The sequence below is a fragment of the Citrus clementina genome, unplaced genomic scaffold, assembly GCF_000493195.1.
Source record: "Citrus clementina cultivar Clemenules unplaced genomic scaffold, Citrus_clementina_v1.0 scaffold_6, whole genome shotgun sequence".
Taxonomy (NCBI): Eukaryota; Viridiplantae; Streptophyta; class Magnoliopsida; order Sapindales; family Rutaceae; genus Citrus; species Citrus x clementina.
In genome coordinates, this window is record NW_006262139.1 from 189,158 (window position 1) to 205,949 (window position 16,792).

Genomic DNA, 16,792 nt, shown 5'->3' on the forward strand with positions numbered 1-16,792 from the left:
TTAGGATTTTCTTTAAACGATTTGGATTCTGCTGCCTTCTCGTGGCCGAGCAGATCCCGGCATGCTTGGCTTCTGTCTCGCCATAAGACAGGCTCTGAGACTTGGCGAGCCTTTGCATGCCTTAGGATTTTTTCGGCTTCAAGCGAATGAAATTCGTCGACGTTCCATTAATGGCAGGATTTGACTTACATCAAATTGTTCGGACATAAAACATAAAAATAAAAGATAAACAGCATGAGCAGAAATTGCTTCAAAATGTGAGCAAGTCTTACTGGAAGTATTTTCGGAGGTGTGCTGCGTTCCATGGGCGTTTCACTTCGTGGCCGTCCGCGCGAACCAGCTTGTAAGCTCCGGGCCCCGCTATCTGCTTGACTCTATACGGCCCTTCCCAATTCGGTCCCAGAACTCCTTGAGTCGAATCTTTGGTGCTCTGATTCACTCTTCTCAGTACTCAGTCTCCGACCCTGAATTGCCGTATGTTCACCTTCTGGTTATAATACCGAGCAACCCTCTGTTGGTAAGTGACTGATCGCTCGGCTGCTTGTTCCCTCCTCTCCATTAGCAGATCAAGATTCAAACACATCTGCTCGTCGTTCTCCTGTTCATTGAAATAATCTGTCCGGTGTGTGGTCGTTCCTACCTCAGCTGGTACGACCGCTTCATGTCCGAAGGCCAAAGCGAACGGTGTCTCCCCAGTTGCGGTTTTGTGGGTTGTTCTGTATGCCCATAGCACACCTGACAGCTCGTCAACCCACGCACCCTTTTTTGCTCCGAGCCTGGTTTTCAGAAGCCTCTTGACTGTCTTGTTGGCTGCTTCTACTTGTCCATTCGATTGAGGGTGAGCAGGCGAACAATACTTCAGCTCTATCCCGAGGTTCTGGCAGAAATCCCTGAAGCTGTGATTATCGAACTGTCTGCCATTATCCGTTACCAAGGCATATGGGATCCCGTATCGACAGACCAGGTTTCTCCACACGAAGTCTGTTGTTTTCTTCTCTGTGATCCTGCTAAGGGCTTCTACCTCTATCCACTTCGTGAAGTAATCTATAGCAACTATTGCATGTGTTGCTGCTCCTCGTCCCTTTGGCAATGGGCCGATCAGATCAATTCCCCATTGGGCGAATGGCCAAGGGGAGGCCATGGAGGTGAGCTTCTCTGGTGGTTGGTTAGAGAAATTTGCAAAACTCTGGCAGCTTGCACAGCTCCTGGTCTTCCTCTGCGCATCCTGGTGCATCGTCGGCCAGAAATATCCCTGCCTTAGAACTTTGTGGGCCAGGGACCTCCCGCCAGAATGATTTCCGCAAATTCCTTCATGTACTTCCCTCAGCACGTAATCTGCGTCGTCATCGTCCAAACACCGAAGGAACGGTAATGTATATCCTCGCCGATACAGTACCCCATCGATCATCGTGTATCTCGAGGCCTGAGCTCTAATCTTCCGAGCTCGTAGCTTATCTGGTGGTAAGACCCCGTCTCTAAGGTATGAAACTATCGGGTCCCTCCACGAGCCTTTTTGTTCTATCCGCAACACCCCCAAATTTTGCTCGATACTCGGGCGAGACTTCACTTCTAGGGGGACCGACTTTGGCATTTTTGGGTCGGCTACGGCTGCCATCCTAGCCAAAATGTCTGCTCGACTATTCTGCTCCCTGGGGATTTGTATCACCTCCACTGCTTCGAACTTCCCCATCATCTGCCTGACTATCCTTAGGTACTGTTCCATCTTCTCCTCTCTTGGTTGGAATCTCTCACTGACATGATTCACAACCAGCTGGGAATCAGTTCTGATCTTAACTCTGTCTGCTTTCACGGCCCTAGCCAATTCCAGACCTGCTATCAAGGCTTCATATTCTGCCTGGTTATTTGTGGCTGGAAATTCCAACTTTACAGCATAAGAGATCTCCTCCCCCTCTGGGCCTTCCAGGACAATCCCTGCTCCTGAACCCCGCTCTCCTGATGACCCATCCACAGATATCTGCCATACTTGAGTTTCGTCGTTGCCTATATCTGCATCTTGCTGATCCAAGCATACTTCGGGCTCCGCGAACTCAGCTACGAAATCGGCCATTGCCTGGGCCTTTATCGCCGCGCAGGGTTTATAGTCTATGTCGAATTCGCTCAGCTCTACAGTCCACTTGACGAGCCGACCAGTGGCATCTGGCTTGTGCAGAATTTGACGCAATGGCTGGTTGGTTATTACCGAGACCGGGAATGCTTGAAAGTACGGCCTCAACTTCCGAGCAGCAACCACAAGGGCCAGTGCCCATTTCTCCAACGTTGGGTATCTGGTCTCAGCGTCGAGCAGAGCCTTGCTGGTGTAGTATATCGGATACTGAATTCCTTCTTCCTCTCTCACCAGAACGGAACTGGCGGCCCGATCAGATACCGCCAAATACAGATTCAACTTGTCCCCATCCTTCGGTGTGGACAGTAGCGGAGCTTGCTGCAAGTAATGCTTCAAGTTCCGGAAGGCTTCCTCGCATTCTGGGGTCCATTCCGTTTTCTTTCCCCTCCTTATCACTTGAAAGAATGGCTGACACTTATCTGTAGCCTTGGATATGAATCTGCTCAACGCCGCCAACCTCCCCGTGAGGCTCTGCATCTCCTTCAGGTTTCGAGGAGACGTCATTTGCACAATCGCCTGGATCTTCTTGGGATTTGCTTCAATCCCCCTATGGCTCACCATGAATCCCAGGAATTTCCCTGACTCGACCCCAAAAGCACACTTCTCCGGGTTGAGCTTCATCTTATACTTCCTCAAAAGCTCGAACGTCTCCTCGAGATGCCTGACATGTTCCTTCGGGATTTTGGACTTGGTGATCATGTCGTCCACGTACACCTCCATGGTTTTCCCGATCAAGGGCTTAAAGACTTTATTCACCAGCCTTTGATAGGTGGCCCCAGCATTCTTGAGACCGAATGGCATCACCCTGTAACAGAACAGACCTTGGTTAGTGATGAAAGCCGTGCTCTCCTCATCTGGCTCGTACATGGGGATCTGGTTGTATCCCGAGAATGCGTCCATGAAGCTAAGCAGACCATGTCCAGCCGTTGAATCTACTAGCTGATCGATCTTTGGTAAAGGGAAGCTGTCTTTTGGGCACGCCTTATTGAGGTCTGTGAAATCCACACACATCCTCCACTTGCTGTTTGCCTTCTTTACCAACACCACATTTGATATCCACTCTGGGTAATTGACTTCCCGAATGAACCCTGCTCTCAGAAGCTTCTCCACCTCATCATTTACAGCCTCATACCTCTCCTGGTTGAAGCACCTCCTCTTCTGCCTTACTGCCCGAGCACCTTTCTTTATTGCCAGCCTATGACATGCTACCTCTGGGTCAATCCCTGGCATGTCCTCATGTGTCCAGGCAAACACGTCGGCATGAGCCTGTAAGTATTTCACCAACTCCTGCTTTTGCTCTCCTTCAAGTCTCGACCCGATTCTGATCGTCTTTCCCGGGTTCTCTGGTCCCATGCTTACTGTTTCCAGATCCTCTACGGGTTCTTGTCTGCCAGTCTTGTTTTCCACTCGGGTATCGAGGGATGTTATCTGCATCGCCTCCCTTGCTGCCGAGGAGTAGCAGCTTCTTGCGATCCTCTGGTCTCCTCGTACCACTCCGACTACCTCATTCACCCGGTACTTCAGAGCCAGATAATGGTTGGACAACACCGCTTTGCTCATCCTTAAAAATGGCCGACCTAGGATCATCTGGTAAGGACCTTCCTCATCCACTACGACGAAGTCCAGTATCATTGTTCTTTCTGTCGGGGGGCTCCCAATTGTGATAGGCAGTTCGACCACGCCCAGAGGGACCAGCTTCCCTCCTCCGAACCCCTTCAAGGAGGTGTTGGTGTATTCCAACTTCCGGTCGGCTATTCCCATCTCTTCCAAAGTTGACTTAAATAGCACATCAACTGAGCTCCCCGTATCAACCAGTATCCGGTCAAACTTCTTGCTAGCGACCGTAGCCTTGATGACTAAAGCATCCTCGTGGGGGTATAGAATCCCTTCCTCATCCTCATCCGTCCACATGATTGGCACTTGCCTGACCCTTGCTCGTTTGGCTGCTGGGGTGTTGAAGAGTATCTCTTTACTGGTCATGGCGTATCTGGCATAATTTTTTCTCGATCTGTTCGAGTCTCCGGCCAACGTTGGGCCCCCAGCTATCACCCTTACTGCGGGCGGCTCGTGTCTCAAGATCCCATCACTCTGCTCCCCTTCATCTGTTGTGGCCACCATCGGGAAAGTCCCATCCATAAACTCGTCCAGGTACCGATTTCTCACCAAATCTTCGACCTGGGTCTTGAGATCTCTACACTCTGCTGTGGTATGGCCATGGGTGCCGTGGAACTTACAATAACGTCCTCTATCCCTCCTGTTGGGTAGCTTTGTTATTGGTGTAGGGAGGTGCAGCAGCCCCCGATCCTTTATGGCCTCGTACACCTCATCCAGGGGCATCTTCAAGGGAGTGTACCGCCCATAGTCCTGGTTCTGGTCGACCAGATGCACTGCTCTTTCTCTGTTTGCCCCACTGTGAGTTGGGGGCGGTGGGAGTGCTTCTGGTCTGCTCGTCCTGCTTCCGTGGGAATGTTGATGAAGATCACTGGATGTCGAATCATGTCTTCTCCAAGGCTCCCTAGCTGGGGAACGAGGAGGTGGCGCCCTGCTGCGCTGATACTGTGACGGCCTCTGATGAGGCTGGTAAGCAATTACCCTACCTCCTGCTCCACTACAGGAGATCTGGTGGTCCCTCCTCCTGATCGGCCCATTAGTTGGTAATGCTTTCTTCTCTTTCCTCCCTAACCCTTCCAACTGGTCTGTCTTGATCCGTGCAGCCTTCTCCTCCTCAATCTCGATGTCTCTTTTAGCCTGTTCGTATGCGGCTGCATACGTTTGAATAGCTGGGCTTCTCAAATTGTACCACAGCCTTCCTATCTTCACCCCTTCTTTCAGTCCCCTTAACGCCTGAGGGTGGTTGAAGGCTCCCAAGTCGAGGACAGCCCGATGAAACCTCTTGATGAATTCCCGAAGGGTTTCTTGCTCCCCCTGTTTCATGCTCTTCAGCTCCATCATGTCATCTTCCGGTGACATTGCCCCACTAAACTGCTCTGCGAATTCCAGGCACATCTGCTCGAAGGTTTTTATGCTGCCCCGAGGAAGTTTCCTGTACCATTCTCGTGCACGTCCCTCAAGGGATAGTGGGAACACCCTGCACCTTTGGGGTGGAGATAATCCCTGTACCCCCGTCATGTCGTTGAAGCGCTCTATGTGCATCAGCGGGTCAGTTCTTCCCGAGTATCTGAGGTCGGGGAGGCGGAAATCTCTCGGAATAACTGCCCTCATGATCTCTGCTGCGAGCGGTGATTCCCCGTCCAGCATTATCCTCCAACCAGGGGCTCTGTTCCTCCCTTGCATGTCGTCAATTATTTGCGCTAGCCTTCGCACTTCCTCCTCCAGCTGTCCTGCGCGACCAGGGTCACGTGCTGCAGCTTGATCCCGCTCTCGCTCTACATCATGCAAGTGTTGCCTCAGTTCTGTTTCCTCTGCATTCACCGCCCCGTCGCCCCCGTCACAAGTCTGTCTTACCGGGGACTGCTCTCTTTCTCTATGAAATTCTCCCCGCAGAGGTACGTTACCTCTCTCACCACCAAATCTCCCAGCGGTTTGACTTCTCTCCGCACTATCGGTACCTGGTGCCGCTCCACCGCCTCTCACCCTTCCCTCTTGGGTTACCCTTCGCTCGTTCCGCAGCTCATGCAGGATGGTTGTCAAGGTTTCCATCTGCTTTTCCATTCGTTCCATCCGGTCGAACATGACTTTTTCCCGTGCTTCGCTGATTACCTCCCTCAGCGTCACGGAATCGTTAAGTCTCATGTCACCCCCTTGTGCGCTACTTCCTCCTATCTCCATTGCCTTTCGCTTACTCCACCCCTCTTCTTGCTATCGACAGAAGCTTTTTGCTCTGGGTCCCCACAGACGGCGCCAAAATGTTGATGCGAGATTCCGGTTCCCCTCGTTCTACGATCAGGATCTCTGCTCGATCAACTTCGTCACGACCAGGAGGTCTCCTCGCCAGGCTTCTTCTCCAGAGGTCCCTGCGTACACAGACAAGTCAGAGTACGCCGGTTGTTTTCCCGGCGCAAACCCTCCGACGCTCAAGTCAGATATGAAGGTTCGGGAAAAGCTTGCCACAGGTCTTATGGCGTTTTTTTGTGGTTTTCTCTTCTTTTTAGGTTTTTTCTCTTCTAATCTCTAGAATGCCAACCCTTTTACCTTCGTTGGCTACCTTTTTATAGGCTTCCTCTGAATCTCAGTCTTCCGCCTTTTTCCACACGGTCTCGGACTCCCACTGCTGCGTTATGGGCAAAAAACCTGATTGGCGTGTTACGCCACGGTTCAGGGGAAAGCGTGGCTGCCATGGCTCTGTGAGACCTTGCGTGTTACGCCACAGTTCAGGGGAAAGCGTGGCTGCCATGGCTCTGTGAGACCTTGCGTGTTACGCCACGGTTCTGGGGAAAGTGTGGCTGTCATGGTTCTGTGAGATCTTGCGTGTTACGTAGCGGTTCTGGGGAAAGTGTGGCCGTTGTGCCTAGATTCTCGTGCTGGAGAGCGCGTCTTGCCAACTGCCGTCGACCGGGTCTCCTCGCCTCTCGATCTCTAGCCGGAATGGCCTTATGCCCCTTATAGGAAATTGGCCTCGCGGATGACAACATCGTGGACGAGCAGGATATTTCTGTTCCTGTTCTTCCACGCACCAGGCTTTAACGGAACACACCGGTTCGCAGAACTCCGCCATCAGATATCTGCTCGTCATTCCTGGTCCCTTCGACGCATTTATCCCAAACAGTATCCCTCCCAAACAGAAGACAACTAATAAAAGATTAAATATACAATAAATTAGTTATTAGGTATTCATTCATAATTATCATAAACAAAGTAAATTATTTAAATTATACATTATTATAGAGATAGTGCCTGTGAGATATATTATTGCCTACTAAATAAAATCAAGATTGGCTCTAACTAGAGTTTGTAGGACTTTAGGTAAATTTTTTTCAAGAGACTCCTTATCTTCAAAAACTTTAACACTTAAATAAAATAGAAAAGATATCAAAATTCATCCATATTTAATTTTAGCTTGAATTTCAGCAATAATCAATAACATCCAAATAAATTTAAAAAAAACCTTAAAAAAATCAAGAAGAGATCTTTTTTATTTCGAGCAGAACTTTTATAAATTAAATAAATAAGAACAATATAAATTTTAAATAAAATATTTAGAATAATAGCACTTAGATGGTTGAGATGATGAATTATTGAGAAGTTATGACAATGAACTTTATATTTTAAGAAACTACATCTTTTTTTTCAAAAATTAATTAGAGTTATTGAAAAAAGAACTAAAATGGAGTTCAGCCGACTGCTTAATTTGTGTATCCTTAAAACTAATCTTAATAAAATAAATAGATTATATAAATATTTAATTAATTAATTATAAAATATTTTATATAATAATCAAATGATAACTAACATCTATAGGATCAATAATCAAAATCAAATTACTCATGCTTTTCTAGTGGTAGAAACGCGCCTTCGTGGTTGTGTTTTGGTCGTCGCTAGACTGACTTTTTCTTAGAGAATTGTCGTATTGTTGGAATTAGTAGATCACGGCTTAGTGCTTACGCCACTTTCGTGGCATAAATGGTGCAATTTCCTCGCAGTAGCGGAGGAAACGCGTGGATTGACGTCGTGGGACTTTGGTCGTCGCTGGCTGAATTATTGGTGCATGGTGGTGTTTTGGTCAGCAGAGCTCTGTTTTTGTGTGCACTTTTTCACTCTTCATTCACAAACCACGCCCACAAACTAGACTTTTGTTCAATTTCTGCACTTTTTTTTCTTCTTCATTTTTCATAATTTACTATGCTTTTATAAAAATACGATAAAGATGATAATCTTTTATAATTTATTTTAAAAAACTAAATAAAATAAATAAAAAGAATTATGCCTTATCTCAAACAATACTAGGGATGGCAAAGGGGCAGATATGGGTTGGATCTACTCTGCTCCAGATCCAAATCCATAATAAAAATCAAGATCCGTATTTACTCCAGATCCGTCATGAATCCATATTTTTCGCTCCATATCCAGATCTAAAAAAGAAATAAATATCTATATCTGCTCCAAATCCGAAAAAAAATTAAAATCCAAATCTGCTCTATATCCGTCATGAATTTTAAAATTCAGTAATAAAAAAGTAATAATTTTTTAGATTGAAAATTGAAGGCTAAAATGTATTGATAACAAATAAATTATATAATTTTTCTCAAAAATATAATAAATATTGTAACTTATACTTTTACACCAAAATAACAAATAAGAAAGATAATAAAATATTATTCAGAAGTAATTGCGGAGGAAGGTCAATCTAATATTCTATTGTCTCCTTCATCATTCTAATATTCACGATACATCTACCCTCATTCCTACAACATTAGATAATGACATATAAATTAAATATGATTTATATTCAGTCCTTTATTATTTTTATTATGACCATATTTGACTAAACATAAGAATAACTATATTTCTTAAAAATTATTTGGCCAATATAATAAAATAAATTGTCAGGTTATATTACTTGGCTTGCAATTTGAATATTGCATGTACATGCTTTGGGGCTGGTTGACCTTTAAATTTACAAAACTAACCTTTAAGTTTTAAGAGTTTAAATGCATAGTAAATACTACTAATATGCTATGAATAAAATTTATTATCATTATAATTCTACAATTGTTAAGAAACTTTTAAAATAAAATAAAATTAAAAGATGAATAAATATTGATATGGATTTAGATATTAAGATAGATCCAGATCTGCTCCAGATCCGTTTTAGATCCGCACATCGATATCCAAATCCGATCTAAATCCATTTTAAACCGATCCAAATCCGATCCAATTGGATTTAGATTACGTGGATCTTGGATCAGATCCAATCCATTGCCATCCCTAAACAATACTAATTAAAATAAATTCACCCAAACAAAAGATAAATAATTAAATAAATAATCATAATTAAATTTAAAGAAACAAGGAACCGGTGTTACTATCAAATTATTCTTGATTCCATTTCCCAATCCATCTCAAGAGTTTGAGATCAAATTATATATAATTCAATTTAATTTAATTAATAGTAAAATTTACTCAGCATCATTTTTGCTATCAAGTAAATTGGTTAAAATGCAAAATGTCTCTATGAATTGCTAGTCATCTCATGCAATGATATATAGACAATTAGTTAAACACAAACTTTTTATAGCTATTTATCATCAAAGTTGTCAAATATAGAATTTGTATAAATAAATCTTAGTTGTAGAATAATTATTAGTTAAAGAAATATCTAAAATAGTTGCCTATGTAATTAATTTTTATTTATTAATTAGAGTATTTTAGAGAAATAACTAAAAAATTAGGGTCTATCTAAAACATGAGCCTAAGAGGATCGACTAATTTATCTATACTTAAATCCGCCTAATCATTTATAAAATGTTTTATATAATAATCAAATGATAAATGACGTCTATCATAAATAAACAAATCAAATTACTCGTGCTTCTCTAGTGGCAAAAATGCATTAGCGCGTTAGTGTTAATATTAAACGCGTTTGCCTCTCACTATCAGCAAAAATTAAAATTAATTTAATGATAGCTGATACAAAAGATAGATTTATATATAATAAATTAGTATTAGATAGTCATAGTTACAATTAAACAAATGTAAATTATTAAAATTATATAATATTACATGCAAGATTTTTTTATTGTCTATTAAAAAGCAAAGCTTCGTTTTCTGTGTACACAATTTCACATTGCATTCTCTTGCTTGCTCTTACTCTTCATTCACAAACCACAACCACAAACTAGACTTTGTTCAATTTCTTATGACTCATGATAAGGATGATTCAGCATCAAGTATTGTATAAAATAAGTGTAAATTGTCCTTCTCAAAAGTCAGTGAATCATGTACATTAGATTATTGAATTATGTATAGCCATTAAATTATTCTTAATTATAATATTTTGATAAGATGAAATGAACTTGTGGTTGACTGACTTGTTAATTTGAAGTCTTAAAATTGGAGTGCAAATCAATGGAAATTGGCAATAAAAACGTCTTATTAGCTATTATCGATCCCTATCAATTATTTAATTGGAACAAGAAAATGATAACGAATTCTGTATCAATTTTTTAATTAGGATAAAAAAAAATATCGAGTCTCTACCGATGAAAATACAAGAAATGTCTCAGTTATTCAGAATATACTAAATGTTCCGAACGTAATTATTTTTTTTTATTTAGTATTTGAATTAAAATAAATTAATAAATTAAAAGGATTGGGCTGTGGTAGTATAAAAGAAAGCATCTGGATTGGGTTTTTTTGCCAAAATTTGAATAAATTCTATTTTTAACATTTTAATTAAACTAGAAAATTAAAAAAAAAATGGGCACAGTTAGGATCCCGTCTCCAATGTAAGAGTCCTAATCAGTGCCAGCATTTTAATTAGGGCAAAATTTAGTCATGAATTCATACCGAATTTGGGAAATTTACACTAATAACCAAAAAAACTTTGCTTTTTTTCATCTTAACCCCCCAAAAATATTTCTATCAACATTAGCCATTAAACAACATTTGAGTCCAAAATACCCCTCCCTCATCTCTTCCCCAACACTCTCTTTCTCTCATCTCTCCCAAACCGATCCAACTCCCATCATCGGCGGCGACATCAACCCCGTCGGCGGCGGCTCCATCTCTCACCGGCATCCGATCTACGATCCACAACCTTCAACAAAACCTAGGTTAGTCATTTTTCTTATTTTCATTAATTTAAAATGAGATTTTAGAATAATAATAGTTATAGCTTGAGATTGATAATGGTGGTGATGATGTTTGTGGTGGTTGGTGGTGTTTGGGAGTACTGTTTTTGATTTTGGAGTGATTGCGCTTAATTTTGGGGGTGGGGAGGGAGGGGGGCAGGGCGCGCGCCGGCGCCCATCGCTGGGCAGCAGCGCGCGCCCATGCGCGGCCTGCGGTCGCACCAAATCTGGTGCGACAGCAAGCCTCACGCACCAGATATTGGTGCGACAGGGCCTGTCGCACGAGTTTTTTGGAGCGACAGGCGCCTGTCGCACCAAAAAATTAGAGTTTTTTTTTTTACGAGTTAATTTTTTATTTCTGTAAATATAATGTAATAATTTTATAAATATTACAGATACATGGCGAAATCAGAATCACCAGATATTGAAGTAGGCAAGATGTATTTTCGTTATGCTGATCACTTTCCTGGTCGAATTTCGAGCATGTGTATGTTATCTTCGGTCGTAAAAGCTATCGAGGAAAAATTAACAAACCGGCAGTTGAGTATGTTCAAAAAGGATATATTTGGGCATTTCTTGGAGTGTCGAAGTTTTCCATTTAGTGGGGTAATTTTGCATAATCTTTTACTGCGTCAAGTGGCCCATGAAGAAGATAGCCGTGAGGATCAGTTATGGTTTCAAATTGGTAAGCATTTGATTCGCTTGTCAATTGTCGAATGGTGCTTGGTTACTGGACTTTCATTTGGTGTTGATACCAATGAAAAAAATGATGAAATGGAGCAGAGGCTACGGAATACGTATTTTGGTGGTGTGCATCGTAAGATTAATGTGAAGCAATTTGATGCCGTATTTAAGGAGTTGAATTTCGAGGAAATAGACGATATGGACGCATTAAAGATTGCGATGTTTTATTTTGCGGACAGAGTACTAAATGCAAGAAAAAATCACTGTCAAATTAATTTCGATTGGCTTGACCAAGTTGATGATATTCAGTACTTCCGAAAGCGTCCATGGGGTCTATTGTCGTGGGAAATGATTTATGAGAGTCTTGACAATGCACTGTTCGAAAAAGACGAGAAATTTAAGAAGACTCGGTTGAAAAATCCAGATCATAATATTGAAAAATACAATCTTTACGGATTTACGTCTGGGGTGCAGGTGCTTTTTTTTGTTTATTAATAAGTTTTATAGTATTAAATATTTGATAGTTGTTTTATTTGATTTTTCACTTTGGTTGTTGTAGGCTTGGATTTATGAAGCAATCGGAGGGTTACCATCAACATGGGTCGTCAAAACGAAGAGTAAGATTCCCCGCATTCTGCAATGGAAGCCTATGGCGTCTTCGAGAATCAACTTTGCGGAGGTTTATTCGTTCTTCAACGACGAATCTCGTCTTGTAAGTAATATGTATTACTTATTTTTTTAACTTTACTAAATTTAAGTTGGGTTTACTTACTTAAAATTTTCAATTAAATTTATGGCAGACGGATGTTTTACAAACTCTTGAGCCAAATTCAAAGGAGAGTAGCAGAAAATATTGGCTCTCTGTGAAGGATTACTTGCCAAGCATTCCAGACTGGGTTCATAAGGTCGGTATACTGTAAGTACAAAAAAATTTTTTATCGAAATTTTTGACTTTTCATTTAGTAATTTTAAATGATACTTTATACAGCACCAACCCTCAATCAACGCGATGCCGTCGGTTACAAGACAATCGGACGAGCATGACGATCATGACGACATACCAAACCCAATACCAGAGCAGCGTCATGACACTTTTGAGCAGCGTCATGACGCTTTTGAGCAGCGTCATGACACTTTTGAGGATGAGGTGGCTGTTGATGACCAGCAGCAAACAGACAACTCTGATGACGCACGGGATTCTGAGGTTATAAATAATATACGATATTTTTCACTTTGGTTATTATTTTTTTATTGTTATTCTAAAGTTTTATTTTTTTCTTTTGTATTAGTCGAGGACAAAGCAGTTTAATGATTACGTACGACGACGGCTGGATAAGATTGATCGTAACGTGTATGAAATAAAGTCAGAATTAAAAGATTTTAAAGAAACCGTTGTTGGCTTCATCGACACATTTTCTAAACGTCCAAATAAGGATTCTCCCACTGCACGCTCGTATGCGGTAAGCTAATTTATATTAAATAATTATGTTCGTTTAACTTTTAATTTGATAATTATTTAATATGTTCTTTTTGGCGATTGTACAGGCCCCGGATGACTATGGAGTGTATACTGACGTGGGCAATGAAAATTTGTCTACGCCCACGTCATTGGTTAGTTTCTACGGGGATGTTAGTGGGGAGAGCATGCAGGTGTTCACAGAGGTGCCTCCGGGCGTTAGTAAGTTCGGCCGCGCGTACATACCGTCGTATGTTTATAACAGTCCTTACATGATTCCTCCGGTCAGGCGAGGACAGAACGTCCGGAGGTTACCTCGACCCCAAATCATGGAGCATGCGATTGACATGAGTACGAGTGTGGATGTAAATCCGCTGAGAGGATTGGAGGACTCTAGTTGGTTTGCTGAGTTTGATCGATGGTTCACTGGTGATATCAGAGTCCGCCGGAACGTCCAGCACCCGCGGTCATTCTTTCAAATAATTTTGGGGACAGCTTCGATGGGATGGCTAGGCGATGAGGTATTTATATTTTCCTCGTGGTGTATACTGTTGTGTATTTGTGTATAATTTTTTTTTAAATCGTAATATTTCTGTTTCTCTACAGCATATTCACGAGTATCTCCGCTTGATTAGCGGGAAACAACGGCAGTATCCAAATGCCTTACTCCAACGTGTCACACATACGGACACATTTTTTTGGGTAACGTGCCGACAAAACTTACAAATACTATTTAATTTCTTTAATTATTGCCTTTAAGTTTAATTAATTTATGCATTTCTTGGTTATCTATGTACTAGGTGTTCTTGAATCAGTTATGGAATAACGGGAATTGTGCAGTCGATTCAATGGTATTCGACGACCGCTTGAATAGTTATCTGTGTGGGCGACAGCACACAATGTCAAAATCAATGACGGATGTCGATATGGTATGTATTTTATTACATTTCACATGTTCTATAATAAAAATATTCGAGGAGTTGTTTTTTCTTTGTTGTATTTCAATTTCATATATAACGAACATGTTTTTAAATTTTTATATGCAGTTACTCATCCCTGTTAACTTGGACGGCGCGCATTGGGTACTAGCACGAGTTGACTTTCGGAAAAATAAAGTCTGGATTTATGACTCATTACTCACATTTCGCGACGACAAAAGGTACAAGTTGAAATTCAAGCCACTTGAAGTTATATTCCCTCGCTGGTTGGAATATGTTGGCTTCTACAATATACGACCTGAGTTGCGGAGTGAAGACCCGTGGAAAGTTATCGCAGTTAAGAGCGCGCCACAACAAGAGCCTGGAACTGGCGATTGCGGTGTTTTTGTATTGATGGTTACGATGTATTTAATGTTCGGGCTTAGGTTGGAGTTTAACGCTAGTCATGTCGAGTACTTTAGAAAGAAGATTGCGGTTGATATATTTAATGACGATATTATATTGTAGACCTATGTAGTAATTTCAATGTTGAAATTTACATTTTTTTTAATTTCCGCACTTAATTTTATATAATTTTAATGCCTCACATTTTGAACTTTAAAATAAAATAAAGTTTTATGAATAATAACAATTTTAACCAACGAAATACAAAAAACAATAACAGTTTTAACCAACGTAACACAAAAACAATAATAGTTTTAACCAACGAATAACACACAAAATACAACTAACTTCGAGTCGACGCAATAGGATTCTTACATCGCTTACGATTATGGCCAAGTTCATGACACCGGCCGCATCTTACAGTTCGCCGGTCAACGTCCTCGCCAGCCGAGGGTATTCTGCGCTCTTTACGACGTCCAGGTGGCGGTGCCTCAACTGGTGGGTATACCTGCAGCTCCTGAATTTCATCTGGAACTTCCCAATCAGCCACATCACCAACTGGCTCCACTGGTTGTGCATAAGCCATCGCCAACGATTCTGTAGTGTAAAAGTCCGAGCAAAGGTTAATAAAATCCACCCGGTGTGTTAGACACGCCGCAATTGCATGAGCACACACAAGCTGATCAAGCTGAAACACTCTGCAGGAGCAAGTTCTCTTTTGCAAGTCAACCAACCCTTCCTTAAGCCCACCGCCTATAACTTGAAAGCGATGCGGAGACACCGGCCGAACTATCATTCTTTCAGCTATAGTTCTCCTCTCAGTGACTATTTCATCCGCCCATGTTGTTAGCCGAGTAGTCATGGATTCAGCCACAATTTTTCTATCATAAAACCATTGCTGCAATGTTTTCCTGAAGTGATCAACAAGATGAGTAACAGGAAATTTTCGAGGTTCCCTCATGAAAGCATTAACACTCTCCGCGATGTTGGTGGTAAGAATGCTGTACCTCCTACCTTCAAACTGAGACCTTGCCCAATTACACGTACCGACATTATTTTCTAGGTAATCAGCCGCACCCGAGTGGATCATCCACAACCCTTCAAGTTGTCTCTTAAATTCCTCGTGGCCATATGCTTTTGCTGCATTAATAAAGGCAGGCTCAAATTCATCCCAAAGAGCTTTGGACAATCTAAATTGTGACTTAATGTTACCTTTGACGTGGTAAAAACAAACGCCATGAGTTGCATTGTGAAATACTTTAAGAACGGCTCTCCTTATGGCAGTGCATCGATCAGAGATAATTACCAACTCAGGTCTATCACCAATCACTCCATGTAACTTCATCATAAACCATTCCCAAGCATCATTATTTTCTGAATCCATGATCCCAATGGCTAACGGATACAATTGATTGTTACCATCAAGACATGTTGCCACGAACATGCTTCCACGATATAATCCCTTCAGATGAGTACCATCTACAGCAATGACAGGTCGAATGTACTGCATAAACCCCTTGATGGAAGATCCGAGTGCTACAAAATAGTACAAGAAATTACCATCTCCATCCTGCTCGAGGTGAGTGACTGTACCCTCATTCGCTGTAGTTAGTACGTGAGAGTATTTAGGGAGCAAGTTGTATGACTCTGCAGGGTTGCCGCGTACTATTTCAAGACCAACTTCTCTCGCCCTATATGCCTGCTGGTATGTTAACTGAACACCGTATTCCTGTTGCATATCTGCTCTTATGTCATTGGGAGTATAAATCTTTTTATCTTGAATATATTTTTCTGCGATAATATGACCGACAACCCGGCTCCTTAGTTGATGACGTCCATCAACCAATACCTCATTATGACAAGTGTGTACATTATCAATTCTCTTCACCACCCAAGGAACATGTTGCTCGTTCGAACTTCTAGTTGCTCGAATACGCCATTTACATGATTCTGAACAACAGTGAGCCTCGAAACGTGTCGTAGTAGACCGTGCAATCTTAAAATCAAACTTATCTCTAAAGGCCACCTTGCGTAGTTGTAATATAAGCTCATTCTTCTCAGCAAATAGCTTACCCACGCTGATATCATCTGAGTCACAACTGCTAACAAAGCTTGGAGCAACCATGTTCGAAGGTAAAGTTGGAGCAAGACTTGTAAGGGGGTCAATTCTCCTTCTCGATCGAACCATAGAAGGAATAGGTCTATTGCCTCTGTTATTCATAGGAGTATTGTCTTCACACTCATCCTCATCCTGAAACGACGGAACATTCGAAGGACCGGCTCCTCCATCATCACCATCATTATTGAAACGAGTGCCCCGCCTTGTATTATTAGAAGGTTCTGCACAAACATTATCCCCCTCTGTCTCATTATGAAAATCATCATTGTCCCGAAAATCATTGTTGTGATACGGAGAATATTGTTGCTCCAACGACGTTGTTATTGGAAATACCGT

General features: G+C 41.9%; 4 protein-coding genes and 1 long non-coding RNA gene across 5 annotated transcripts; 3 read left to right on the forward strand and 2 right to left on the reverse strand.

Moving 5' to 3' along the window:
* Nucleotides 1–451: 451 nt before the first annotated feature.
* LOC112097200 lies at nt 452–3,559 on the reverse strand. Its single transcript, XM_024181802.1, has 4 exons — nt 3,304–3,559; nt 2,357–3,213; nt 1,022–2,185; nt 452–598 (listed from the first exon to the last, which is right to left on the reverse strand). The coding sequence occupies exons 1-4, from the start codon at nt 3,557–3,559 to the stop codon at nt 452–454; spliced, it is 2,424 nt and encodes an 807-aa protein (XP_024037570.1).
* A 7,715-nt stretch (nt 3,560–11,274) lies between these two features.
* LOC112097201 lies at nt 11,275–12,301 on the forward strand. The gene is made up of 2 exons (XM_024181804.1): nt 11,275–12,033; nt 12,119–12,301. The coding sequence occupies exons 1-2, from the start codon at nt 11,275–11,277 to the stop codon at nt 12,299–12,301; spliced, it is 942 nt and encodes a 313-aa protein (XP_024037572.1).
* Nucleotides 12,302–12,657: 356 nt separating this feature from the next.
* LOC112097275 lies at nt 12,658–13,186 on the forward strand. The gene is made up of 3 exons (XR_002904936.1): nt 12,658–12,763; nt 12,849–13,019; nt 13,105–13,186. It is a non-coding gene; the product is annotated as an uncharacterized LOC112097275 (long non-coding RNA).
* Nucleotides 13,187–13,660: 474 nt separating this feature from the next.
* Nucleotides 13,661–14,460, forward strand: LOC112097202 (sentrin-specific protease 1-like). The gene is made up of 3 exons (XM_024181805.1): nt 13,661–13,717; nt 13,816–13,944; nt 14,062–14,460. The coding sequence occupies exons 2-3, from the start codon at nt 13,864–13,866 to the stop codon at nt 14,458–14,460; spliced, it is 480 nt and encodes a 159-aa protein (XP_024037573.1). The 5' UTR covers nt 13,661–13,717; nt 13,816–13,863.
* Nucleotides 14,461–14,680: 220 nt separating this feature from the next.
* Nucleotides 14,681–15,427, reverse strand: LOC112097203. Its single transcript, XM_024181806.1, has one exon. It carries the CDS (start codon nt 15,425–15,427, stop codon nt 14,681–14,683), a length of 747 nt encoding a protein of 248 aa, XP_024037574.1.
* Between the last annotated feature and the right edge of the window lie 1,365 nt (nt 15,428–16,792).